The following is a 26750-nucleotide window of genomic DNA, read 5'->3' as shown; positions in this document are numbered from 1 at the left end:
TGGCTAAAAATAAAGATCTCCTCTCTGTACATTCTTCAATGTTTGTGTCTTGAATCCGTGCCGCGCATAACACATATGCAGAATTTGCGTGATTCCATGTGTCTCTTGCATGTGGCTTTCCCTTGTTCTTTGCTGTGTGTTGTCAGCGGTTAGCGCGGGGGGACTGTTGTGACCGAATCTTTCGTGCACAGGAAACCATGTGTTCATGTGTGAGAGTTGATCGGGAAACAAATAGCTCCTCGCTGCTAACACTGGTAGTGGATGTGCTGGTGCTGGTGCACTTTCCCGTCCACGTGCGAGTGCGTGTGCGTGTGAATGTCCGTGTAGATCTTCGGGTAGACCTTGGGAGCCAAGGGAGCGCTTCCCTGCGCCGCGAGCAGCTGCTGGTGGGCCACGTAGTCCTCGTACGACAGGCAGTCTTTGTCCCCGTTGGCCGTCTGAGGAGTCAGCGCGGGGCAGGTTCGCTCGCGGCCGGCGACCGCCGGTTGACGCTGAGCGGCCGCCGGCAAAGCGGAGGAGGAAGACGCGGGGGACGACGACGGCGAGGAGGACGAGGAGGAGGAGGAGCAGGTGCGTTTGGATTGGCAGAACCAGAGGAGGGCGGTGCCTAAGATGAAAGCGACGCCCGCCGGTATTCCGATAATGACGGGCCAGGGGAGGCCCGAGGACGGCGCTGTGGACACAGAGGTGATTTGGGGCTTCTGATCTGTGAACCAACAAGAGATGAACAACATGAGTTAATCCTTCTCGTCATTTGGCATGCACACTTCTCATCACCGTAACTCCAACACTCTTAATAAAAGTGATAAGTAGAACCATATACGGTTCTTCGGCTTGTCCTCATAGGAGAAAGGCTCCACCTGGAACCGTTTTGGGGTTTAAAACCCTTTATTCAGGAAAGGGGTTTTAAAGGGTTCTCTGGATCAAAATGGTTCTTACTGGAACCATTAGTGTTACCAAGAACCCTAGCAAAGCCCTTTCTTTGGGAAAGGGTTTTTCAGAAGCAAATGGTTCCAGGTAGAACCTCAAGCCCTTGTGGAAGTACCCTTTTGGAACCCTTATTTCTAAAAGTGTAGACTGTTTGTGATATCTGGAAAATTCAAAAACTATGGACTAGCGATCTGTCCAGGGTGTGACCCCGCCGTTTGCTCTATGTCAGCTGAGATTGACACAGCAGTAGAAGATGGATGGATGGATACCGAAAACCAAATATACTTCTAGCTCTCCAGGACTTCCCAGGAACGACCGTCCAATGACAGACAAGATTCACCAGCATCTCAGTACCGTAATTCCTAAACCGTTGAATAACTGCCATCAAGTCAAAATAAAGTCTGATAATCATGAACAAAAGGATCAAGACTTTCAAGACTTCAAGACTTTTATTATGTCATGAAACAGTTACAATGACATTTTACCAGCGAGGCGTCACGGAAGTAAGTGTCGCTGGTAAATGAAGTGTGAGTGTGAGCGTTTGATTGTTTTCTCCCCAACCTGGCAGCACAGTCAGGTAGGCGCTCCTGAAGCTGTAGCCCATCGTATTGGCTCCCAGGCAGATGTACATGCCCGCGTCCTCCTCCTTGGCTCTGGTGATCAGCAGCTTGTTGAGGTAAGATCCGTCAGGACGAGACCACACCTCCCCCGTTGGCAGGACGACAAAGCGATGATCTCCAACCTTTGAATAAAATAAAAAAAAAATCTACATTCACTTAAATGTCACAGGCGTAAACGTTACGTCAGTTTCTGTGTCGTGTGCTCGTACGTCTATGGTGGAGTTGAATTTGTTCTCATCGCCAGGTTCGACCCTTTTCAGCCACTGGATGACCGGCTTGACGTCGCTGCGGACTTTACACTGGAAGGAGGTGGTCCCGCCGAAGTCTACGGTGGTGTTGACGGGGTGCGTGCCAGTCAGGATGGGTTTAGAGTTGGTACGCTCTGCACAGAAAAAGACAGTGTGTGAGAAACCCAAAGACACTGTGCTACTTCTCTACTTATGTGGCTTCCATCAATTTTCCTCTTATGTTTGAAGTCATTAACCAGATTGACATGTCTGATATTGGACCAAAAGTTGTTTACAGCCACTGCTGAAAGTCGACACCACGCAGAACGACCTATTACACGGATTATGTTTCAGTTTATTTTTAATTGGGCAGTTAACCGCTCGCATTTCTTCATTTCAGGTCATTTAAACTGTTCAATAAAACTTGGAAACGTGTGTACGTTGCCAAACGTTTGCCAGAAATAGATTTATGATTGAATTATTAAACTCAATAATAATAATAATAATAAAAAAAAGCAGGAAGGAGCATGCTCGAGTGAAACTCAAAAGGACACACCGGTGCTGTTTAGACAACGTAAAACGCTATGAAAGCATTATTTGCTCACTGTTAGTCCACCACCACATCCTCCCACTCTTTGTATACACAAACAGATCCCTGATCTTCTGCTGCCGCCTTTTCTTTCTCTCTGTTCATAAAGCAGAATAAACACACCTGGCTGCCTCAGACATTCAATAGTCTCTCGTCTTTAGTTTTTCACTGTGTGCTAAATGCAATCCCACGGGAACGGAACAGAAAGCAAGAAAATGACCCGGATTTGAAAGAAAATTCTCTGCCATCAGCTGTTTTTTATCAGCAACTATTCTAGTTGTTTCCAGTGCTATTTTAAAAGTTTTCTTTGTTCTGATAAACCATTACGACGCCTGCGATGAAACTCGTTAAAGTCAAGAAATGAAGAAAAATGGATTTTATGAAATCTTTGGGATCAGATTTTAGTTTTAGGAGGTGGCTGATATGATGACGTTGTGAAGATTCATTCATCACCATCAGATAAGTGATGATATATTTTTTTTCAAAGAATTATGTGCACGTTGTTTTACGACATTCTGTGAGTGACTGACAGCTGAGTGAATCTCCACTGATAGATACAATATCACATTTGACAGAAGTGAGCAGCAGTTTGATTTAATTCCTTTGTGTGTGTGTGTGCAGATAGAAAATGTGTAAGTGTCAGAAAGACTAACGCTGTAGTTTAATGTACAGCAGATGTGGCCCGAGTAAAGCGAGAATCAAGACAGCAAGTCTGAGCCTCCCGACAGAGCTGTAACGGCGAGAAACACGCACTCTGATTCGACGCCAGCTCTCCGCTGAACTGCTCGACGTTAAATCACAAAAAAAAAAAAAAAAAAAAAAAAGCAAAAACACCCAACAGCTTCTGCAGCTTCCAACTTCAAAAAAACACTCATCATAACACACATTCAAACAGCGAAACCAGATTCTTTTTTTAGACTTTTTCAAACTGCAGCCGGGTTGACCTTCTTCCACGCTCCACAGTCCTGCTCCACGTTCCCAACGCCCGCTGTTCACTGACAACACTGGCTGTGATCAATAAATGCCACTGAAGCGAAAGGATGCTTATAAAAAAAAAAAAGAGAAGTCTATTTTTGGCACGGCTCAATTGCTAACACATTGGGCGAACGTGTAGCTCGACATTTTTTTCCCTCTTTTCACCTCACTTGAAATTAATGACATGCAGGTTTTGCTGCCGCTCAAGAAAAAAGGTTCTCGTTTGACTGTGAACGTAAGCTTTCAAAATACGCCGTTATATCGCATGAATAATCTCACGTCAGATGAAGTTGTTAGTGCAGTTTAACACTGAGAACATCTATATCCAGAACAAAAAAAGCTGAAAAGTTAATTATGATGTTCTCCATCATGCGATCTTTGACATTTTTCCAACATAATCACCGGATTGCGAGTCAGAAACCCGGCCATTTGCAGCGACAGACCTCTCAGTCAAACAATAACATACAGCGCGTACAGTGCACTGTGCAGAGCGCTATTGTGTGGGTTAAGCGGACAAGAAACGTATCGTGTAACAGCAGCAGGGGACACCCCACATCTCACGTACCCGCAAAATCCGCAAATCCCTCGGCGGAATCCTAACTCGATCATTTTGGATGCACTCAAAATTTACAATCATATTTTTGGAGCGCTTCATTCCGCTAAAGTTACACGAAACGGCCGCGATATGAAGAGTCAGCACATTTTGCGAACTGACAAGTTGACAAGCCGCAAAAAACATTGAGGCTTTTTCATCATTATCTGCATATTTCTTTTATAGTTTTTTTTTGGACGGCCGTGAACAGACGTGCGCCATCTCATGACATCACCTCTGGCAAGAGCGCATCAGTCAGAATTGATCTCACGTTGCAAATGGCAAGGTCTAAATGTATTCGAGAATAAATAGACCGGCTCTTTATAAATAACCATTTCAGCATTCATTCATTCTCCACAGCTTATCCTTTGGATGGGGGTCACAGGGGGAGCTGCAGCCAACAATCTCCAGCTGACTTTGGGCGAGAGTTACACCCTGAACGCGGGGGCCAAAAAAAACAGACACTAACAACCATTCACGACACCATTTCAGCATAAACACTACATTTTAATCACTCACAGTGACTCATATCTGACTACGTTTTTTCCCCTTGTTGTGACTCAGACGTGTGGAAACGGAAATCCAATCATCAATTCACACGTTTCAAATCAGATTAACGTCAAAGTTGGCACGTTTACACGTCCGATCTGACTTTAATTCGGATTGCTCGTGTCCATATTAATACATCGACTGTTGGACGTCAATCATTCTTACACACTGGACCTTTAAAGGTGCAAGAATGGTGCGCTGTGAACTTGTTTCGTAAGCATCGCGGTGGGGTTATGATAAAAATACCGTTTAATTATCTAAGTAATCACTTTTTAATAAGTGTTGAATCATAATATCTGATTTATTTTTCCCCTGATGTGACACTTAATGGAGAAAAGTATTGGGACACCTGACTATCACACCAACAGAGGCTGTAATGGCACATTTAAATACATATATACTGTACTTTAATATGGACGTGGTTCCCCCTTTGCAGCTATAACAGCTTCCACACTTCTTGGAAGAATTTATGTCAAGTGTTTCTTTGGGAATTTGTGAATGTCCAGTCATTCCGTAGAAGCATTTATGAGGTCAGACACTGAGGTTGGACTCCGTTCCAGTTCATCCCAAAGTCGCTCGAAGGGGTGGAGGTCAGGGCTCTCTGTGGGCCAGTCAAGTTCTTCCACACCAAACTCGTCAAAACCATGTCTTTATAGTCGTTGGAATATAGAAGGGCCTTTCTAACTGTTATGCTGAAGTGTTAAGGTCGTCCTTCATTGGAATTCAGGCCCAAAACCTGACTGACACACCTGAATTCAATAGTTAACAGGTGAGGCCAAATACTTTTGTGTCCGTACACTCTTAGAAATAAGGGTTCAAAAGGGTCCTTCTACAAGGGCTGAGGTTCAATAAAAGAAGAAAAGGGTTTTTAAGGGTTCTTGGTGACACTAATAGTTCCAGTAAGAACCATCTTGATCCATAGAACCCTTTAAAACCCCTTTCCTGAATAAAGGGTTTTAAAAGGGTTCTTGGTGGAACCCTTTTAAAACCCTCTAAAATGTGTCCGATGAAGCTTCCAAATCTCATCTCCTACTTCAATACTGAGTGGTAACGATATGATCCTCTCTGCTGGCGTAGAGGTTACACTCTTAGAAATAAAAGTGCTAAGTAGAACCATATAAGGTTCTTTGGCTTGTCCTCATAGGAGAACCCTTTTGGGCTCCAGGTATAAAGGTTCCACCTGGAACCCTTTTGGAGGGTTCCACCAAGAACCCTTTTAAAACCATTTATTCAGGAAAGGGTTTTTAAAGGGTTCTCTGGATCAAAATGGTTCTTACTGGAACCATTAGTGTTACCAAGAACCCTTGAAAAATCATTTCTTTCGAAAAGGGTTTTTCAGAGGCAAATGGTTCCAGGTAGAACCTCAGCCCTTGTAGAAGGACCATTTTGGAACCCTTATTTCTAAGAGTGCAGTAGCATCCACATGAAAGTCAGATGCAAAACACTTTGTTGATTTGAACATGAAATACGATGTGTATTGAATCAGAATTGAGTCTAACTGTGAACAATGTGGCTGGAATTTGTAACGTAGCCTAAGGCAAATGCAACAAAAAAAATGCACTGCTTTATCAAAAGATCTTTAATAAAAAAATGTAAAATGTGACTTTGGAATGTACTCAAAAAGTACACAAAGAGGACAGAGTGTTTATAATCACACTGTGTAAGTATGCATTTACAATAACTCCATCTGCTGACAGAGGCTGTGCTGCAGTGCGGATCTGGACGAATAAAGACCAATTCATAGTTTCCATGTCTGCGAGTCAGCTGAGGACCGCTGTGGTCTGCGTGACGTAAACATCACTCTCTCTCTCCGCCCCGCGTTTCACGACAGCACATGTGGACCCTAATCAGATGTCTGTGTAAAACCTGAACATTTGTGTGAGCGCAGGAAACTCAACACATGGACTCTGCGTGCGACAGGAAGGACTAATAATAGAACTGAGAGGAGCGTGTGATCAGGTAAACACATAACAAACATCCGAGAGACAAAAGTTCACTATAAAGTTCATCAAAATGTGAGTAAACACAACATTTCCTGTATAAATCCTCTTCTAGATTACTGTAAACTCGTCATTTCAAGCCAAGTAATTTAAAATCAAGTTGACTACAATGCCCATAAAGTGTCATTATTAACAAGTAATCCATTAATCGATTATTTACTGATTACTAAATCAATTGTCAGCTATTTTGATAATCGATTAATCAGTTTGAAGCTTTTTTTCATGATTAAAACAAGATAATTGATTGTTTCAGCTTCTTAAATGTGAATATTTTCTGGTTTCTATGCTCCGGACATCATCATTTCCCGTTTTTTACAAACACTGATCAACATTTTTTAACGTTTTTTGACATTTTACGCACCAAAAGATTACTCCATTATGGAAATAATGGTTATTTGCAGCTCTAATTGGTGTTAAAGATAATATCAGATAACTTAAAGCAGGGGAGTCAAACTCATTTTCACTGAGGGCCACATCAGCATAATGGTTACCCTCAAAGGGCCAGATGTAACGGTCATACAGAATAAATGTAACTAAATGTAACCAAATAAAATGTAAAATAAAAGTAACTATGTAACATATTGATAAGTAACTTACAAGTATTTATTACTTATTAAATTTCACTCGTCACATGATGCATATACAATGATATACTGCGATCTAGTGGCGGTGCCGTCACTTTACGGGTAACGCGATCGCCATGCATTGTGGGAAATGTAGTTTATGGTCAACGCACACCTTAAAACAGCATAGACCTATTTTAACACAGATTTTTAAGACCAATTAATCACTTGCGGGCCACATCTGGCCCCCGGGCCTTGAGTTTGACACATGTGACTTAAAGTATTAATTTAAGCATAAATGGATGTAAATACGACTACATGTACAAAACTCACTGCACACACAGAATGTTAAGGCCACAATGTGGAGTTCGATCACCTTCTTCAACAGTTATCTCCATATTTGAGTCTGAGAATCGCAGCACAGTACTGTAATTACAGTTTATAAATGCACGTGTGACTCACGTATGACTTCCACCTTGTAGGTGGCGTTGATCTCTCCCGCTCTGTTGGACACGTGGCAGGTGTACTTCCCGCTGTGCTCCGGTGTCAGGTTCTTCAGACTCAGGGTCCACTTCTTCTTCTTCCCGTCTCCGCCGTCCTCGTCCACCAGCGGCCGGTTGTCCTTCAGCCAGACGATGTCGGGCCGAGGGTTTCCGCTCGCCGTGCACTTCAGACGCACCGAGCTGCCCACCGGGCGAGCGATGACGCGCTTCCTCATCTTTGCCGGCTGGGTGAAACGCGGACGCACTGCGGGGATGGAAAGGTGAGGACGGGACGATTAGACACATTTACATACATTTCACATATGACAAATATCACTTCGCCCCTGACTCAGCACCAGATGTGAAATAAGAGCAAGAAGAGCAGAGAAACAAGAGGTCAAGCGAGAACAGAAGAAGATAAACGGTTTAAAGAGCAGTTTTATATTTACAAGCTCTGTTCTGTTCCTCAGAAACCAGGCAAAGGACAACAGGTTGGAGGGAAAGGAATTCATCAAATTCTTATTTGACACTTTTATTAGACGTAACAAGCGATCAAAGGCACATTATCTGAAGAGTCTGTGACACAGATGGAGGGTTGAGAAATGTTTCAAGTCTCCTTTGTTTCCGAGTATATTAGATTTCGACTTTCTGGAGACATTTTTCGCTGTTTAACAAATTAACACCTTATTAGCATTTCAAAAAGATGCAGCTTTTAGTTGTTAATTTGATGTTTTACTAACCAATTATCCACCGTACACTGCTCTTTTTAGGGAAATAAAACAATGTCAGAACGAGGCGTTGCATATTCTTAAAATGGCTATTGGAGGAGTTGAACTCTCTTTAATAACACTACTATCATGCACATGTTTTTATGAACAGTGTTTTGTTGTTTAGTTGCCAATAAATCAGATGTTTTTAAAAGATGAACCCTTGCTTATGCATGCAAACATCTGCGGCAGCAACTGCAAATGAATTTTCTGCCCCACAAATATTTGGCAATGGAGCGTAACCTTCCATTAGGCACCAGGAAATCAATTTCTTTGATGTTAATAATAATAATCCTCATCCACACGCAAGTGTATGTTTGGGTGTCTGGCGTGAAAAAAAGGCTTCTGTGTTTCCTTGTGACAACATATGAAACATGTGTTTGCTGTAATAAACTCTGATTGTTTAGATTAAAAGAAAACACAACCCCTTTAATCACTTCCTTTTCTCTCTGACACAATGCACTTACTCACGTGACACACCCGCAGTTATTTTCCACCGATCCGGCATAGAACACCAGGTTCTCGTTAAAAAGCCACATATATAGCTTGAAATCATGCTTCCACGACAGCTCACTGTAAAATCCCCCCGAAAATCTGCTCGACAGCAATGAAACAACTCTGTAAATAACCGGTCATAAATGTACATCTGTGCACAAGTCATACTAAGCCATATCGTGACTGTCATCAGACACATCTGTTCAACCAGGGTACTTTTTTTTTGTCTTGATACACATATTCAACCAACCACAGACCGACATATCTATCTATAAAGCAAGTCTGTGTGTCTGTCTGTGACAGGCATAGCTCTCTGACCGTTAGTCAGATTTCCCTAAGACTTTGGATATGGGTTGAGCATGACCCGATGGTGTGCATCCTTGATTTTCAAGGATTTTCATTTTTTTGGAAGAATTTTAATTTTCACTTATTAATCATGCTGCAACAGGCAGACAGTGTCTCATCAGCCAAAAAAAAAAAAAAGTATCTCGGAATGACTTGAAATTTACCATCGTAATAGTCGGCATCGCCCTGAACAAGGATCCGTTGAAAATATTTGCAAACCTCTTAAGGAATCATTTTCATGAATTTTTGAATTTCAGGTTATCATCCATTTGCCCTGATGCACTTTGACAGTGAGCTGACTTTAGTCTCAAAAAAAAAAGTATCTCGGAATGACTTGAAATTTACCATCGTAATAGTCGGCATCGCCCTGAACAAGGATCCGTTGAAAATATTTGCAAACCTCTTAAGGAATAATTTTCATGAATTTTTGAAATTCAGGAAATAATCCATTTGCACTGATGCACTTCGACAGTGAGCTGACTTTCTTCTCAAAAAAAAAAAGTATCTCGGAATGACTTGAAATTTACCATCGTAATAGTCGGCATCACCCTGAACAAGGATCCGTTAAAAATATTTGCAAACATCTTAAGGAATAATTTTAAAGATTTTTTGAAATTCAAGAAATCATCCATTTGCACTGATGCACTTCGACAGTGAGCTGACTTTCTTCTCAAAAAAAAAAAGTATCTCGGAATGACTTGAAATTTACCATCATAATAGTCGGCATCGCCCTGAACAAGGATCCGTTGAAAATATTTGCAAACCTCTTAAGGAATAATTTTCATGAATTTTTGAAATTCAGGAAATCATCCATTTGCCCTGATGCACTTTGAAAGTGAGCTCACTTTCTTCTCAAAAAAAAAAAGTATCTCGGAATGACTTGAAATTTACCATCGTAATAGTTGGCATCACCCTGAACAAGGATCCGTTGAAAATATTTGCAAACCTCTTAAGGAATAATTTTCATGAATTTTTGAAATTCAGGAAATAATCCATTTGCACAGATGCACTTTGACAGTGAGCTGACTTTCTTCTCAAAAAAAAAAAGTATCTCGGAATGACATGAAATTTACCCTCATAATAGTCGGCATCGCCCTGAACAAGGATCCGTTGAAAATATTTGCAAACATCTTAAGGAATAATTTTCATGAATTTTTGAAATTCAGGAAATCATCCATTTGCCCTGATGCACTTTGAAAGTGAGCTCACTTTCTTCTCAAAAAAAAAAAGTATCTCGGAATGACTTGAAATTTACCGTCGTAATAGTCGGCATCACCCTGAACAAGGATCCGTTAAAAATATTTGCAAACCTCTTAAGGAATAATTTTCATGAATTTTTGAAATTCAGGAAATAATCCATTTGCACTGATGCACTTTGACAGTGAGCTGACTTTCTTCTCAAAAAAAAAAAGTATCTCGGAATGACATGAAATTTACCCTCATAATAGTCAGCATCGCCCTGAACAAGGATCCGTTGAAAATATTTGCAAACATCTTAAGGAATAATTTTCATGATTTTTTGAAATTCAGGAAATCATCCATTTGCCCTGATGCACTTTGAAAGTGAGCTGACTTTCTTCTCAAAAAAAAAAAGTATCTCGGAATGACTTGAAATTTACCATCGTAATAGTCGGCATCACCCTGAACAAGGATCCGTTGAAAATATTTGCAAACCTCTGAAGGAATAATTTTCATGAATTTTTGAAATTCAGGAAATAATCCATTTGCCCTGTTGCACTTTGACTTTCTTCTCAAAAAAAAAAAAGTATCTCGGAATGACTTGAAATTTACCATCGTAATAGTCGGCATTGCCCTGAACAAGGATGCGTTGAAAATATTTGCAAACCTCTGAAGGAATAATTTTCATGAATTTTTGAAGTTCAGGAAATGATCAATTTGCCCTGATGCACTTTGACAGTGAGCTGACTTTCTTCTCAAAAAAAAAAGTATCTCAGAATGACTTGAAATTTACCATCGTAATAGTCGGCATCGCCCTGAACAAGGATCCGTTGAAAATATTTGCAAACCTCTGAAGGAATAATTTTCATGAATTTTTGAAGTTCAGGAAATGATCAATTTGCCCTGATGCACTTTGAAAGTGAGCTCACTTTCTTCTCAAAAAAAAAAAGTATCTCAGAATGACTTGAAATTTACCATCGTAATAGTTGGCATCACCCTGAACAAGGATCCGTTGAAAATATTTGCAAACCTCTTAAGGAATAATTTTCATGAATTTTTGAAATTCAGGAAATAATCCATTTGCACTGATGCACTTTGACAGTGAGCTGACTTTCTTCTCAAAAAAAAAAAGTATCTCGGAATGACATGAAATTTACCCTCATAATAGTCGGCATCGCCCTGAACAAGGATCCGTTGAAAATATTTGCAAACCTCTTAAGGAATCATTTTCATGAATTTTTGAATTTCAGGTTATCATCCATTTGCCCTGATGCACTTTGACAGTGAGCTGACTTTAGTCTCAAAAAAAAAAGTATCTCGGAATGACTTGAAATTTACCATCGTAATAGTCGGCATCGCCCTGAACAAGGATCCGTTGAAAATATTTGCAAACCTCTTAAGGAATAATTTTCATGAATTTTTGAAATTCAGGAAATAATCCATTTGCACTGATGCACTTCGACAGTGAGCTGACTTTCTTCTCAAAAAAAAATATATCTCGGAATGACTTGAAATTTACCATCGTAATAGTCGGCATCACCCTGAACAAGGATCCGTTAAAAATATTTGCAAACATCTTAAGGAATAATTTTAAAGATTTTTTGAAATTCAAGAAATCATCCATTTGCACTGATGCACTTCGACAGTGAGCTGACTTTCTTCTCAAAAAAAAAAAGTATCTCGGAATGACTTGAAATTTACCATCATAATAGTCGGCATCGCCCTGAACAAGGATCCGTTGAAAATATTTGCAAACCTCTTAAGGAATAATTTTCATGAATTTTTGAAATTCAGGAAATCATCCATTTGCCCTGATGCACTTTGAAAGTGAGCTCACTTTCTTCTCAAAAAAAAAAAGTATCTCGGAATGACTTGAAATTTACCATCGTAATAGTTGGCATCACCCTGAACAAGGATCCGTTGAAAATATTTGCAAACCTCTTAAGGAATAATTTTCATGAATTTTTGAAATTCAGGAAATAATCCATTTGCACAGATGCACTTTGACAGTGAGCTGACTTTCTTCTCAAAAAAAAAAAGTATCTCGGAATGACATGAAATTTACCCTCATAATAGTCGGCATCGCCCTGAACAAGGATCCGTTGAAAATATTTGCAAACATCTTAAGGAATAATTTTCATGAATTTTTGAAATTCAGGAAATCATCCATTTGCCCTGATGCACTTTGAAAGTGAGCTCACTTTCTTCTCAAAAAAAAAAAGTATCTCGGAATGACTTGAAATTTACCGTCGTAATAGTCGGCATCACCCTGAACAAGGATCCGTTAAAAATATTTGCAAACCTCTTAAGGAATAATTTTCATGAATTTTTGAAATTCAGGAAATAATCCATTTGCACTGATGCACTTTGACAGTGAGCTGACTTTCTTCTCAAAAAAAAAAAGTATCTCGGAATGACATGAAATTTACCCTCATAATAGTCAGCATCGCCCTGAACAAGGATCCGTTGAAAATATTTGCAAACATCTTAAGGAATAATTTTCATGATTTTTTGAAATTCAGGAAATCATCCATTTGCCCTGATGCACTTTGAAAGTGAGCTGACTTTCTTCTCAAAAAAAAAAAGTATCTCGGAATGACTTGAAATTTACCATCGTAATAGTCGGCATCACCCTGAACAAGGATCCGTTGAAAATATTTGCAAACCTCTGAAGGAATAATTTTCATGAATTTTTGAAATTCAGGAAATAATCCATTTGCCCTGTTGCACTTTGACTTTCTTCTCAAAAAAAAAAAAGTATCTCGGAATGACTTGAAATTTACCATCGTAATAGTCGGCATTGCCCTGAACAAGGATGCGTTGAAAATATTTGCAAACCTCTGAAGGAATAATTTTCATGAATTTTTGAAGTTCAGGAAATGATCAATTTGCCCTGATGCACTTTGACAGTGAGCTGACTTTCTTCTCAAAAAAAAAAGTATCTCAGAATGACTTGAAATTTACCATCGTAATAGTCGGCATCGCCCTGAACAAGGATCCGTTGAAAATATTTGCAAACCTCTGAAGGAATAATTTTCATGAATTTTTGAAGTTCAGGAAATGATCAATTTGCCCTGATGCACTTTGAAAGTGAGCTCACTTTCTTCTCAAAAAAAAAAAGTATCTCAGAATGACTTGAAATTTACCATCGTAATAGTTGGCATCACCCTGAACAAGGATCCGTTGAAAATATTTGCAAACCTCTTAAGGAATAATTTTCATGAATTTTTGAAATTCAGGAAATAATCCATTTGCACTGATGCACTTTGACAGTGAGCTGACTTTCTTCTCAAAAAAAAAAAGTATCTCGGAATGACATGAAATTTACCCTCATAATAGTCGGCATCGCCCTGAACAAGGATCCGTTGAAAATATTTGCAAACATCTTAAGGAATCATTTTCATGAATTTTTTGAAATTCAGGAAATCATCCATTTGCCCTGATGCACTTTGACAGTGAGCTGACTTTCTTCTCAAAAAAAAAAAGTATCTCGGAATGACTTGAAATTTACCATCGTAATAGTCGGCATCACCCTGAACAAGGATCCGTTGAAAATATTTGCAAACCTCTGAAGGAATAATTTTCATGAATTTTTGAAGTTCAGGAAATGATCAATTTGCCCTGATGCACTTTGAAAGTGAGCTCACTTTCTTCTCAAAAACAAAAAGTATCTCGGAATGACTTGAAATTTACCATCGTAATAGTCGGCATCGCCCTGAACAAGGATCCATTGAAAATATTTGCAAACCTCTTAAAACTAAATTACCATCACAACCATGGTATACTGTACAGTTGTTACTACAGTATATAGTGTTCTAACAATGTTAAGATCCTGGAATCAATGGGCATTTGAGAGTTTTCAATATCAAACACTCTTCTTCTTAGAGAGAAATAAAATGGCCACACAAAAACCCCATTTTCTATTCACATACACGCACACACACACACACACACACACACACACACACACACACACACACACACACACACACACACACACACACACACACACACACACACACACACACACACACACACACACACACACACACACACACACACACACACACACACACACACACACACACACACACACACATCCCCTCTTTAAAAATTCAACAATCAACAAGCAGTGAAAAGAGATCAAAGAGTGAAGAAAAAAAAAACCCTATCCAGCAGGGAGGGAGGAGAGGAAATCATTCACAGGAGCGCTTGATTTTAACAGCCCTCCTGCTTCAGCCACAACAGATAGCCATCAACCGGGGCGATAAATCACCCTGAAACTACTGCAGTTGCGCCTGTTTCTTTGGACACAGTTATTATTCCAGCTCTGGGTAAACAAACAGGGGCGAAGAGTTATGTGACGGGTTTGCGCACACAAATCCGGAGATTTCACTACGGCTGCATTATTCAGCAGAATATAGCTCTCTGCTGACCGACCCGAAGCTGGGCCCGATGACAAAGAAAACACACCCGAAAGGCTTTTAAGTTTCGCCTTTGTCCTCCTTGAGTCTTGAGAAAAGCTACTGGAAACTACGACTGCACTGTGACCAGACTGAGTCAATACAGAGGGTGAGAAAAGTAGAGAAGACGAGATGTAGAAGATGAAGATTGAAAGGGGAACGTTGTCGCCGCGTCTGACTCGATATAAATTGTAGCTGCACTTGCCTCGGGTAAAAAGATGTCAAAGGAGGAGGAAGGCGCCGAAGCGACGTGAACCTGATCTGAAGTGAACTGGAGTGGATAAAGATGAGACTAACAAAACACAGTAAGGTGCAACTGAAAGGAGCTGATTTATAATGTCCAAGCAGAACCGAATCAAACAGAGGTTAAGGAGAAAACAGATGGAAAGAGAACGAGCAGAAGGTTCACGGGAAGGTTAAAACATTCGGAAGACTGATTGCTAAAAACAGATGAAACAAAAACTGCGGCGATAGCAGAAAAGAAGAAGACTGAGTTAAGACAATAAAAAGGTCCAGGTAAGACAGAGGACACACAGAAAAGAAAGAAAAACAGAGAGGGAAGTAAAAAAAGTGAGTAAGATAAAGAGTGGGAAGAGGAGAGAAGGTGAGAGCCAGAGCGGACGAAAGGGCAGGCTTGTTCTGGGTCTCAGGGGCCACTTCAACGCCACACTTCACAGTGTAAAAATACTACTGACCCTCTGACAGACCGCCTTTGATCAGCGGGCCAGAGAGATAGAGTGAGCGAGTGTGTGGGAGACGGAGATAGAGAGATAGAGAGGAGAGAAGTGGGATTCCATCTTTAGATTTAGCCTATTAAAAGATTTTTAGTGAGGTAATTGTGGTTCTGTGGTTCATCTGGCCTTGGCCTGTGAAGGTTTTGGGTGCTAGCATTCACATTTATATTTGTTTTTTTTAAGTGAGGTCAAGTCCAATTTGTGTTTTATGCAACACATAAAAACGACTGCAGTCGAGCCAAAGTGTATTACATGAGCGAAGGATTAGAAATGTCAAAACAAGACAAAATGGTACAAATAGTACAAATTGCAAGAGTAAGACTCGCCAAAAACACTCCACAGAAGAACAACTCGTTTATTGAGCATACGTAAAGGTCCAGTATGTGAGAAGAAGTGACATCTAATGGTGAGACTGCAGAATGCAACAAACGGATGGTTCCTACATTCACTCCTCCCTTTCCTCAGGTGGTTTTCACACCCAATAGTCCGCAAGACTCAGTTCACTTGAAAGTTTGCTTTCACAATTGAATAACATATTCCCCTCCTCGCCTGAGGCGGCGCTGCATCAAGAATTACTGAAGGAGATGACGAGACAAACAATGAACAAGAAAACCTCGCTCATCAGTTAGTTACTGCGGGGCAACTTCCGTTTTCCACCACATAAGAGCAAAACGTGGAGCTGGATTAAATCGTATGGTGGCACATGGGCATATGTTTTTGGTTGTGTTTACCCACAATGCCATGCGTTGTAGTCTGTTTCCTACATTCAGTTCACTTGAAGGGAACCGGGACCTACGTTTTAAGGCTTCTTTGGGGTGCATCAGCGTTCGGTTACACCTGCCCAGATGAACCGGACTTTCTGAGCAAAGGAATAGGGATTTGATTAAGAAGGGCTGGCGTGAATGCATCCTAAGTGTGTCAGGAAACTACGGTGGCCTTTGAATACTTCAAAAATGGAATAACATGCTCTTTGGATACTCGTTTCTTCATTCAGGCTGCTGTAAAATATGTCAGTGGAAGATTGCGGCCTCTGTAAGGCCCTATCCTGTTGTACGAACAATGTAAGGCTATGAAAACTATTTTATTTCAAATTTCTGCCAATTAAACCCTCCCAAATGTGGACCTGTGACTAAAATAAATGAATGTGGTACAAAGCTGAAGTAAAAGCATTTGGTGGGTTGAGGTTGATCAGTCCGGGGAGACTTTAAAGGGGGGGGGGGGGGGGGGGGCAGCGTCCGACCAAATCACACCTCACAAAAATAGACTGGTCTCTGCTCTGTCAGAGCCAATTACCCGCACAAACAACCACACCGGTGTGTATTTCTGTGCCTGTGTGTGGTGGGCATGTAACCTCTCTTTCTTCCCTCTGACAGCACGTAAGGTGTTTATTGTGCCGTCTGCTACTGCGGTTTTCGTTTTTATGTCGCCCATTCTCAGATACTTTAAGGGCAGGTCATACCTAGCGTGTTCTGCGTCCCCCCAGAGAGCCGCTTTGCATTTCTGCATGTGCATACGCGCCTGCCGTTCCATTCATTTCTATTTTAATGAGGGTGTCAGTGTTCCACGCATGTGTGATAGATCTCATTTGACTTTTAGTAATAACGGGAAATCCCGCCCCCTCATTTGTGAGTTTCCAAGGCAAAAACAAGAGCGTGGCTCTAATTGGACTGGACGGTTTTGTGCCGCAGTCAGCGTTTATGGTCCATGACGAATCAAAATTGACAGTATGCATGAATTTGTCCACACTAGAGTGCGTGTTGACCCTCTATGCGGAGATGGGTGGTTGAGAAAATTAACATGGTGCAGTCCCTGGTGGACCTCATGTGCGCACACATGGAGGTGGAAAGTATGACCTGGCCCCCGAAGTGTCACTCCTAGGTTTCCTGCCTGTATTTTGTGAAATGACTTTCAGAAATGCTCACCCAGTTTCCCAGCAAGCTCTGGGCCGTGTTCGGAGTCACCATTGGCCGCTCCCGCTCCACCTCTCGAGCCGGAGTCATCTGGTGAGGTAGAGAGAAAGACAAAAGGTTTATTTTAGCGTGCTGACAAAGCCGATCGTGACTAATACACAGTGGTCTTTGAAGTGCTCTGGTGCAGGAAATGGCAATAAATAATAATAAAAAAAAAAGTCTTGATTAGGTGAGGTGATTTGTTTGCTACACATGCATGTGCACAGTCAGTTTGGAGCTACACAGCTCAGGGGTGGTGGTGGTGGATGGGAGGCATTTGTCTGTTTTCTGTCAGCGACTGACAGTTGTTTTCTATGATGTAGTGGTTTCAACACGGGGTCACGATGTAGCTTAACACATTCACGAAACGTGCTAATTGGAGGCAGACGGACGCAGGTTAGGGGAGCAGTGAGGTAAATGCTCCATGACAGTCAACGTTGGAAATAATCCGTGTAGCAGTATTGATGAGAAAAGGAGGCCGCCGATAAGGAGACGGGTGGTTTGATTCCCTAAAATATGATCATAGTGTGTGACTGAGGTTGCTACAGGTCAACAATCGTGACAAATATGAACAATTACGACACCTCCACCTCACAGTGAGGCCTGAGGAAGTTATGTTCAACATCACAAAAGCAGCAGAAGTTGGAAACACAAGAAGAAGCCCCATAGAGACGACAGTGACAATGATCGTTTGTTTCGGTCCATAAAATAAAGACGATTGTATCTCCACGGTGCACACATTATAACCCAGATGCATTCACCTGGGTGTTCTCCATTGCTGTCGATCGACGCCTGATGGAAACTCTCTCCGTCTCCGTTGCGGAGTCATTTGACCCGTGAGCGAATGCCAAATTGTATCTATTCCCGATGCACATAAAAGCCAGATGTGAGCGGGTGTTTGTGGGTTTTCTTGACCCGTTGGAGCAGGAGCTTTACTGCGACCGTATCAGAGAGATGTGATGTTTGCCACAAATCACTGGTGAAAGCCAATAATGCAATAACTTGCCCTATCACGGCTCACTGTTTCAAATGATGCATTTCTGGCTCATTCCAAAGAGAAAGGGTGCAGAAAATGAAACGGTACAAAGAAAAAAATAGTTTTCTTTCACTACCCTTTATGCTATATCAGTTACAGGTTTCTTATTGATCACTACAAAGATACAAACATCGGTGTGGACCTTCCTGCTAGGAACCACTTCAAGATGGAGCCAATGTATGTGAGGGGCCCTATAGCAGGGAGCTGGGGAAGCCTGATACAGTGCAACATCAGGTCTGTCAAAATATGTGAAAGAAGTGGGGGATATGTGTGTGCTCTTAACTTGGCTTGAACCTGAAACTTCAACCAAAACCTGATGGTCGTCTTAGAAAAAAATTAAGGACAATTCAGTCTTGGACCACCTGTAGAAAGTACACGAGTGTGTGTGTAATTCTGAATGAATATATGTTGATCGAGTTGTTGCAGAACTGTGCGTGGATTAAAAAAAAAAAAAAAAAAAAAAAACCACCTGAAAGCTCAGGGGTGTTTAAAGCAGTGCCAAACATCTTAAAAACATCACCATTTTGATGATGGAATGAAATACGCAATTGAAATCTATGAAAATATGAAGCATGGCCTGCATCTTCAGGCCTGGTATTAATAGCAGGCAAGCTGCGTGGTTACAGGCCCCTGTATGTGTGTGTGTGTGTGTGCTCGTGTGTCACGAATTCCTCAGTGGGTGTGTCCGTGCATGTGCGTGTGTGTGTGTGTGTGTGTGTGTGTTCTGGTGCTATTTAACTAAATGGTAACTTGAGGTGCTGGTATTCCTATCAAACCTCACTCCTCCGAGTCCCCCCTTCATCCCTCTGTCCTGCCACATGCACAGTATGTTCTAAGAAAGGACAGCGCTTTTCAAGCCAATGTGCACCGGGGGTCTGATTCGGAGGAGGGCGTGGGGGGGTGGGGGTGGGGATGTGGTTTAGTGCTCGCAACAGCTCGCAAAGGTGTTCTCCACCCCAAGATGGTGGTGGTGGAAGTCTGTGCTGTAAACCAGGGGTGTCAAACTCGCAGCCCCCTCACTGGTCGATAACTGACCAACATCTATAGTATATATATATATAAGCATTTAATCATATATAAGCTTGTCTAGTGTTTTTAATTACAGCTACTATAACTACTATGTTGTTGTCATTTACAGATTCATTTTGCATCATTCATTTGCATATGCTTTTTTTTTTTATATACACTTTTACTTTGAAATGGTGTCCTATATTATCTTAAATATTTTCAATGACAACATCATGATGGATTATCAAGATATAATTTTAATTTCTTATCACTAAACAGACTAGAAGTTCACTGGCCCCCAGGGCATTTTGAGTTTGAGGCCCCTGCTGCATCTCCACAGAGCGAGTCGGACCACTTTCGCTCCCCATATATGGTCCAACTATACATCTAAAGTATTAAAGTGTACACAAAAGTATATATACAGCACTGTACATAAGATATAGGCATTCTCAATTAAATTCAGAGAAGATAAAAATGCTTCCAAAAGCGCAACAATCTTCGTAATACTATACAGTATCTAAAATGTAAGTCATTATAAATAATTATACATAACTACTACTATTACTACTGCTAATTATATTACTTCCTACTCTTAAAAGGAGACATCTGTATAATGTCTCTATGGCAAGATTCCTCAAAACAGGTGGAAGAGAATGATACACTTATATTCACAATTCAAATCTCTTACATGAGTTTTTCAACACAGGACACTAACGTTAAGATCTGATTAAGATCACTTCAATCGCGACGCGAAGAGGAAGCTTTCATCCAAAAGATGAGAGGGCAAAGTTGGCCTGTGTGGTCCGACTTAATACAGTCATTAACATCAAAACAAAACGCCCAAGACTCCTGCTGGAAAAGCCATTCACTTATAATATGCTTTTATGTTTAGGATGTGACACCTTTAAAAAAAAAAAAAACCCATCTGTTTCTTTCGCGGCGTTAGCGGTGACGCAGCTCCACGTCACATTATCTGCTGGCGTGTTTCCACATTGTTCACACCTCTCTTCAGTTGTGTGTTACTTACACAAGTGCAGGTCTAGGGGGTGGATGGTGGGGGGGTGGGGTCGGGCGGGTGGAGCTAATGTTTCACTGTTTTGTTTCAAGTCGAATGCGCACAAAGTCGAAAATCACAGTCCTGTCTCAGCTTCAGCTGCTTTCAATGAACAACGTGATTTCTTCAGATCCTGTTCCACCGTCCTAATGTTCAGCCAGATACGTTGGCAGGTAGCTTACACAACAACAGCACACACACACACACACTGGGTTTCACACAGGATTCATAGAGAGTTATTGGCACGTTACTTCCGTTCAAGTGCAGACAATTCAATCAGAGACTGTGAGTGCACACAAGCAGATCAATCTCCTCCTGAATGTTACGCCTCAATCAAATAATTCAGAAATTACATGCAACCACCTTTAATCTTCAATATGCACCGAGATTACACGGCCTATAATTACCAAAAATCGGAGTTGGACACACCCGCTTTAGATCGGACGGTCTCAAACTCAAGTGACCTTGGGGGCCACAGAATTTCAAAATAAAAGTCTAGCAGGCCACATGTGGCCCGCATTGCCGTGAGTTTGAAACCCCTGCTTTAGATCCTACGCTACAGCTCTTTTAAATAGGACCCATAGTGTCTAGGTCACGGAAACTAAAGCCAAAGTGCATGGAACCTGCATTCCCTTGAATGGCCGTTGCCCATTTTTGCCATGTGGAAGTCAATAAGGAAATATCACGGAGGAGTTTAGGGTCTCAGATACCAGTTGTACGACTTCTTCTTCATGTAAATGTAGTCATTGATGGACCCATTTCGAGAATAAGTAACTATCTGTAAGCAGGGTATGCATGGGGCATGGTCACAGTGGGTAAAGTACAGGTGTAAATAATCAAATGACTGATGGCTGAGTTCCATTCAGCTTCCTCAGGCTCACGGGACTTGCGTTTAAAACTGAAGAGAGCCATTGTTAGTGTGATCAGTAACACCTGTGGTTTTCCAGAAAAAAAAATGTCGAAAACATAAAAAGAAAAGGTCGCCGTGAAAAAGGCCCCGTGGTGTGATTGACAGCAGATGAGACCCGTTGGTCCTCGTGACATGGCGCCCGACAAACTGCAGATCTCAAGCTTTACAATACATACATAAGGAAGAAATTATTATTTTTAACCAAAACGCTAAATTCAACTATTATTGACCCCCAGAAAGCAGTTTCGGAAATCACTGCCACAGTTTACACAAACAAAAACGCTGTGAAAACACAAAACAGGACCAAAAATATTGGAAGAACTACACTTTGGTGCTACTGTATATTTTGGCCATATGCTTCTGATTAAAGTCCGTTTTTTACTCTCGTCTTTAGCTTTTGTCCCTCGAGTATCATTTTAAAGATTTGCAGATCATGTGGACGGGCCGCGCGCTGAAAATAAAGACATCAGATGTCTATAATGGGATTGTGACATAGCTAAATAGATGACTATAATGTTGAAACTCTCTCAGTTTGTTGTCCGTCCTCGCACCGAGTTTCATTTTCGGCCTGATCGTTGTTTTTCATTCCTCTCTTTTAATCTACAGGGGGAAGTTAGTCCAACAGTGTGCTACATTTCACACATTCACTGGCGCGGTACCCCTATGTGAGTGTGTGTGTGTGTGTGTGTGTGTATATATTTGTGTAACCCCTTCTTGTATTTACTTTGAGGTCTGCAGAGAAAAGACGGTGATTGGACATAAGCGCGCTCAGACACATGAGTCCAGAGAGTCCACTGTGTTACTGTACGGCTGTGTGAGTGTGTCCAGGGGGCCAGTGTTTTCCTAAAGGGTCATGTCCTTCTAGGTTTTAATATAGAGACACTGGATATGTGGACACAACCTCAGAGAGTGTGTGTGTGTGTGTGTGTGTGTGTGTGTGTGTGTGTGTGTTAAAGTTTGTGTGCGAGGCACAGAGAGATGTTTCTGTGTTAGCTCAGTGACCACTGATTGTTGAAGCGTCAGGGGCCAAAACCAGCAGTCGTGATGTGAGTTTATGTGTCTGACAAACACAGTAAACTACTGTAAGTCCTCTCAAAACTGACCCCAGAGTAGTGGAGTAGTATCGAGCTTTTGCACAGGGCTCGGCCAACTTTACAGTAGTGTTACACAAGAGTGGTACAGAAAAAAACCCCACACATTTGGAGAACATCGGTGTTCAAAGCTCCAGTGTGTAACGTGTGAAGGTTGCTACAACCCTCAACGACCACAGCAGTGAATCAAATACACTACAGGTATTATTCTAAATGGTTTCTTTAGATTACAATCTGAAGGCGTGTTTCCACTGAGTGGAACACTAGCACCCATAAAGCCCAATTTATACTCCTGCGTAAAGTGCTCTGCGTAGGCTACGCAGAGTCCTCTGCGTCGACGCAGAACCTGTCGAAGAGCCTCTGCGTCGTCTCCGGGTGCACGGAATATTTTTTAAGTGTCCGTCACTACGTCAAGGGACAACGGAGACGGCAAAGCTGCGATTGGTCCTCAGGACAGGCCGAGCGAAGCTGCTCTGTGCCGGCTCACAGTGAGCACCGAGCGTCCACAGAAGGCAGAGCTAAACACCGCCGACTTCGTCGCTGCGGAACTATAAATACGTCATATCTTAACACACACAGCACATGTTTAGACTCTAAATGGCCAATTTCTCGCCTCAAATTATCTTAAAACTGCGTTCCGGGACACCGAAAAGTGACAAACGGCCGCTGTTTCAACAACAACAGTCTTTCTCCCTCGGACGCCATTGCTCACTGTAGCCAAAAGCACAACAACCTTGCGCAGCGACCCCTACTGATCGGGCGGGAAATTGCAGCGCCTATCCGTCACCACGACGCAGAAGTATAAAGGCTCGAGTGGTCTACGTGGTGACGCAGACGGATAACGCATTACGCAGTCGGAGAAGTATAATGTGGCCTTAACTCTTCCATTCTTCGATACCCTTCCCTTGGGGTACCGGAGTAATGGTACAGTACGGGTGGATCTATACCAGCTCCACCCATGACAGTGATCTGATTGGGCGACAGAAAAGTATCGCTGTCTTGTGACCTTGTGACAAATCGAGCAGAAAAAGATGAGCTGCTGGATGTCCTCTATTGTTGTTTGTTGTGTCACGTTCTATGTCGTTGTTCGCTGTCGATGCATCGCTACACCAACGTGGCCATCGAGCACCCGCCCATCACGTAAAAGCACTGTTTTCAGTCGAAAGGCAAGCCTGAATGAGGGCTTTACAATTATTCCAAACCATACTGCACTCTATGAGGAAGACGTCTATGTCAACATGAGCCAGGACTAAAAGAAGAGGAAAAACACGACTCGCGGTCCATATTTGAATAATTTCGCCTTCCGTCTGTCAGTCATGGCGTAAAACAACATCACCCTGTGTGCAGCTTGTTTGTTAGAATGTAATATATATAATACACATTTGTTTATATCCAAAAGTTACACTTTAAAGCTTTGCATGATTTTCTGTATCGCCTGTTCAGTTGAGTTTGATGATCTGTTTCCTCTTCTATATGCACAAAAAGATCATTTTCAAATGAGTCCACGCTACTTTCACTGAACAGCACTTAATGTAAATCGTCCTCAGTGTCCATAATACTTAAAAAGAAAAAAAGAAAAACTGCAATTTGGCCCCATTTTTACCTTCACTATATTAAATAATGGATGTTTTCATCAGCACGGTACATTTAGCAGTTTGTTTGTTTAACATTTTTCGTTAATGTTGGCTTATGAACCAACATTTAATTCTTCAGTTGATCACTGTGACAGCAGCTGTCAGTGTCCCCCCCTCCCCCCCTCTCTATGAATGTTTTAAAAAAGTTAATTTTTGATTTTGTGGAAACAAAACATATCCCTGGCTCGATTTAGTCAAGTTTGAAATGATGGTTATTCGGCACATTAAAGCTTTTCCAAAACATCTGCAGCAGTGTAACTTTATCCTGAGGCGCAATGTCGAGCTTTGACAGCAGGAAATGATGCACCTCACATTTTCAGTTCAGTTAGGAAAAGTCATTTTGAAAAGAATAAAAACTTAATCAACGTTAGAGGGGAAAAAAAGACATCAGATCACTTTTTAATAAGGTCATTTTTATGTTGGACCTCTGATAGAGTACAGATAGCAGTCATAGTCGTATTCTCTTCACTGTGGTTGTTTTAAAGTGCTTTACAAATACAGTTGGACTGCACTGGAGATATTTGAGGCAGAGCTCGAACTGCAGGATGACATGGCAAATGCTGACTCTGGGTATTTCCGAGATGAACTTAAAAAACCCCCTGCTCCTCTCCTCCAAACCCGTCTACTGTAACAGGGAGAAGGAGAAACGGCGTTTGTCCTTCAGCAGTTGGTTAGCCTGTCAGTGCCCTGACCCCATAATGAAACAGCACACACTGTCATTATATCTCTGTACGTTCAACGATACTCTGAAAACAACAAAACCACACGTTGTGCGGGTCTTTTTCCGACATTGTGCGCCTCTTGTTTTGTTATCCCGGGGGTGATGGAGTGAAACGAGAATTGACACATTTTTGACACTAGAGGAATAAAACGAGCGCGGCGTCCAAAATATCTCTGTTGCGCCACAGTTGTCCTGCGTTTCACCGCACGTACCAAATGTACTTTCCTCTCCAGCCGCAGTGGCTGCAGGAATATTTATCAGGATTTTTTTTTTATTTTTGTAAGATATTGCAACACTACACGTTGTGTGTGATTGTAAAAAATTATTAGAGTCTACACGCTGCAGCTCCTGGTCCAAAAATGTAATACCTTACATGTTGTGTGGAAACCTTCTGTCCGCCGTGGGGCTTGTGTTTCAGATGCAATTAGTGGCTCATTTAATCCTCTATGGACAGTAACTGTTTAACGCGGCGAGGAACAAGCCAAACCACTGATGATGGGTCTGTACAGTGTTCAAAACGACATCGATATGCATGTAAAAATAGCCCTTTTCTTAATTTCAATGAGTCCCATTCAGTGAATGGAGTGAGTACAGTTGTACAATATAGGTCTTTAAAAGTCCTAAAGGTTTTAATGGGTGAGATCACAGCAGCTTCTGTGAGGGAGCTCATGTGTCAACAAAGCAATCTTCATGAAATCTGATTAAGTTACAGTTAAAAGCATAGACAATTCCACTCACTGGTCCACTGAGCTACTCTTAGAAATAAGGGTTCCTAAAGGGTCCTTCTACAAGGACTGAGGTTCTACCTGGAACATTTGCTTCTGAAAAACCCTTTCCCAAAGACAGGGTTTTTCAAGGGTTCTTGGTAACACTAATGGTTCCAGTAAGAACCATTTTGACCCAGAGAAGCCTTTAAAACCCTTTTCCTGAATAAAGGGTTTTAAAAGGGTTCTTGGTGGAACCCCCCAAAAGGGTTCCAGGTGGAAGCTTCATAAAAATGTTCTACCTGGAGCCAAAAAGGGTTCTCCTATGAGGACAAGCCGAAGAACCTTATATGGTTCTACTTTTAAGAGTGTACTATTCACAAGACTGGAGTTTTCAGCTCAAGGACAAAGTAATGATTAGATACCTTATTAAAAAGGTGATTTTTATGATTTATCAAGCAAATACCAGACAAATGTCGGTTCCGTCTTTTCCAAATGGATTTGCTGCCTCTCTGCGTTTTACGTCACTGCACATTCCGTATCTTTGAGTGATGGACTGTAATTGGACGAAAACAAGCAGTCTGCGGAGACAAGTTTGGGTTCTGGGAATCCACGATCAGCGTTATTTACTGACTTTTGACTTCCTTTGACGACATAATCGTGTGGTGAACATAATCTCTTCCATATTTAATATCGCCGGCCTTCTTGAGCCGCAGCTCCGAGCGGAAGAGGAGGTGATATTTTTCAAAACGATTAACGGACTATGAAAGTAATTAGTTTCAGCCTTAATTTTTATTGTGAGTTTTAGCTTTTCTGGACCTGTGACCCCTTTATGCTAGTGTGTATGCACACATACACACACACACACTCACGCATACACACACACACACACACACACACACACACACACACACACACACACACACACACACACGTCACAGTGATTTACGTCTCGCCTAGCGAGAGGCTGTGTCGCCTTATGGAAACCATTATAGCTCGTGCTGCTACACAGTCTTCAATTAACAGCATAAGAGGGAGACACTGAAAGGGGCTGTGACGGAGAAAGAGAGGGAACGGGACGGGGATTGGACTCTCTTTCTAAAAGACGTCGGAGACGCAGCGGGGGGGGAGAC

General features: G+C 41.7%; 1 protein-coding gene across 1 annotated transcript in view; it reads right to left on the bottom strand.

Moving 5' to 3' along the window:
- Window positions 1-245: 245 nt before the first annotated feature.
- The window catches only part of fgfrl1a (fibroblast growth factor receptor like 1a), a gene marked incomplete at its 3' end in the record, with an annotated part of 87950 nt that continues 61445 nt past the window's right edge, over window positions 246-26750 (bottom strand). The window contains exons 4-8 of the mRNA XM_083891794.1: window positions 17433-17510; window positions 7508-7792; window positions 1760-1932; window positions 1492-1672; window positions 246-706 (exon numbers count right to left, since the gene is read on the bottom strand). Of these exons, the coding sequence (XP_083747920.1) occupies window positions 246-706; window positions 1492-1672; window positions 1760-1932; window positions 7508-7792; window positions 17433-17510 (1178 nt within the window). The remainder of the gene's footprint in view (window positions 707-1491; window positions 1673-1759; window positions 1933-7507; window positions 7793-17432; window positions 17511-26750) is intronic.

This window comes from Microchirus variegatus, assembly GCF_963457635.1.
Source record: "Microchirus variegatus genome assembly, chromosome: 6".
Lineage (NCBI taxonomy): Eukaryota > Metazoa > Chordata > Actinopteri > Pleuronectiformes > Soleidae > Microchirus > Microchirus variegatus.
The sequence above is the reverse complement of the archived record's forward strand: the minus strand, read 5'-3'. Positions and strand labels throughout refer to the sequence as shown.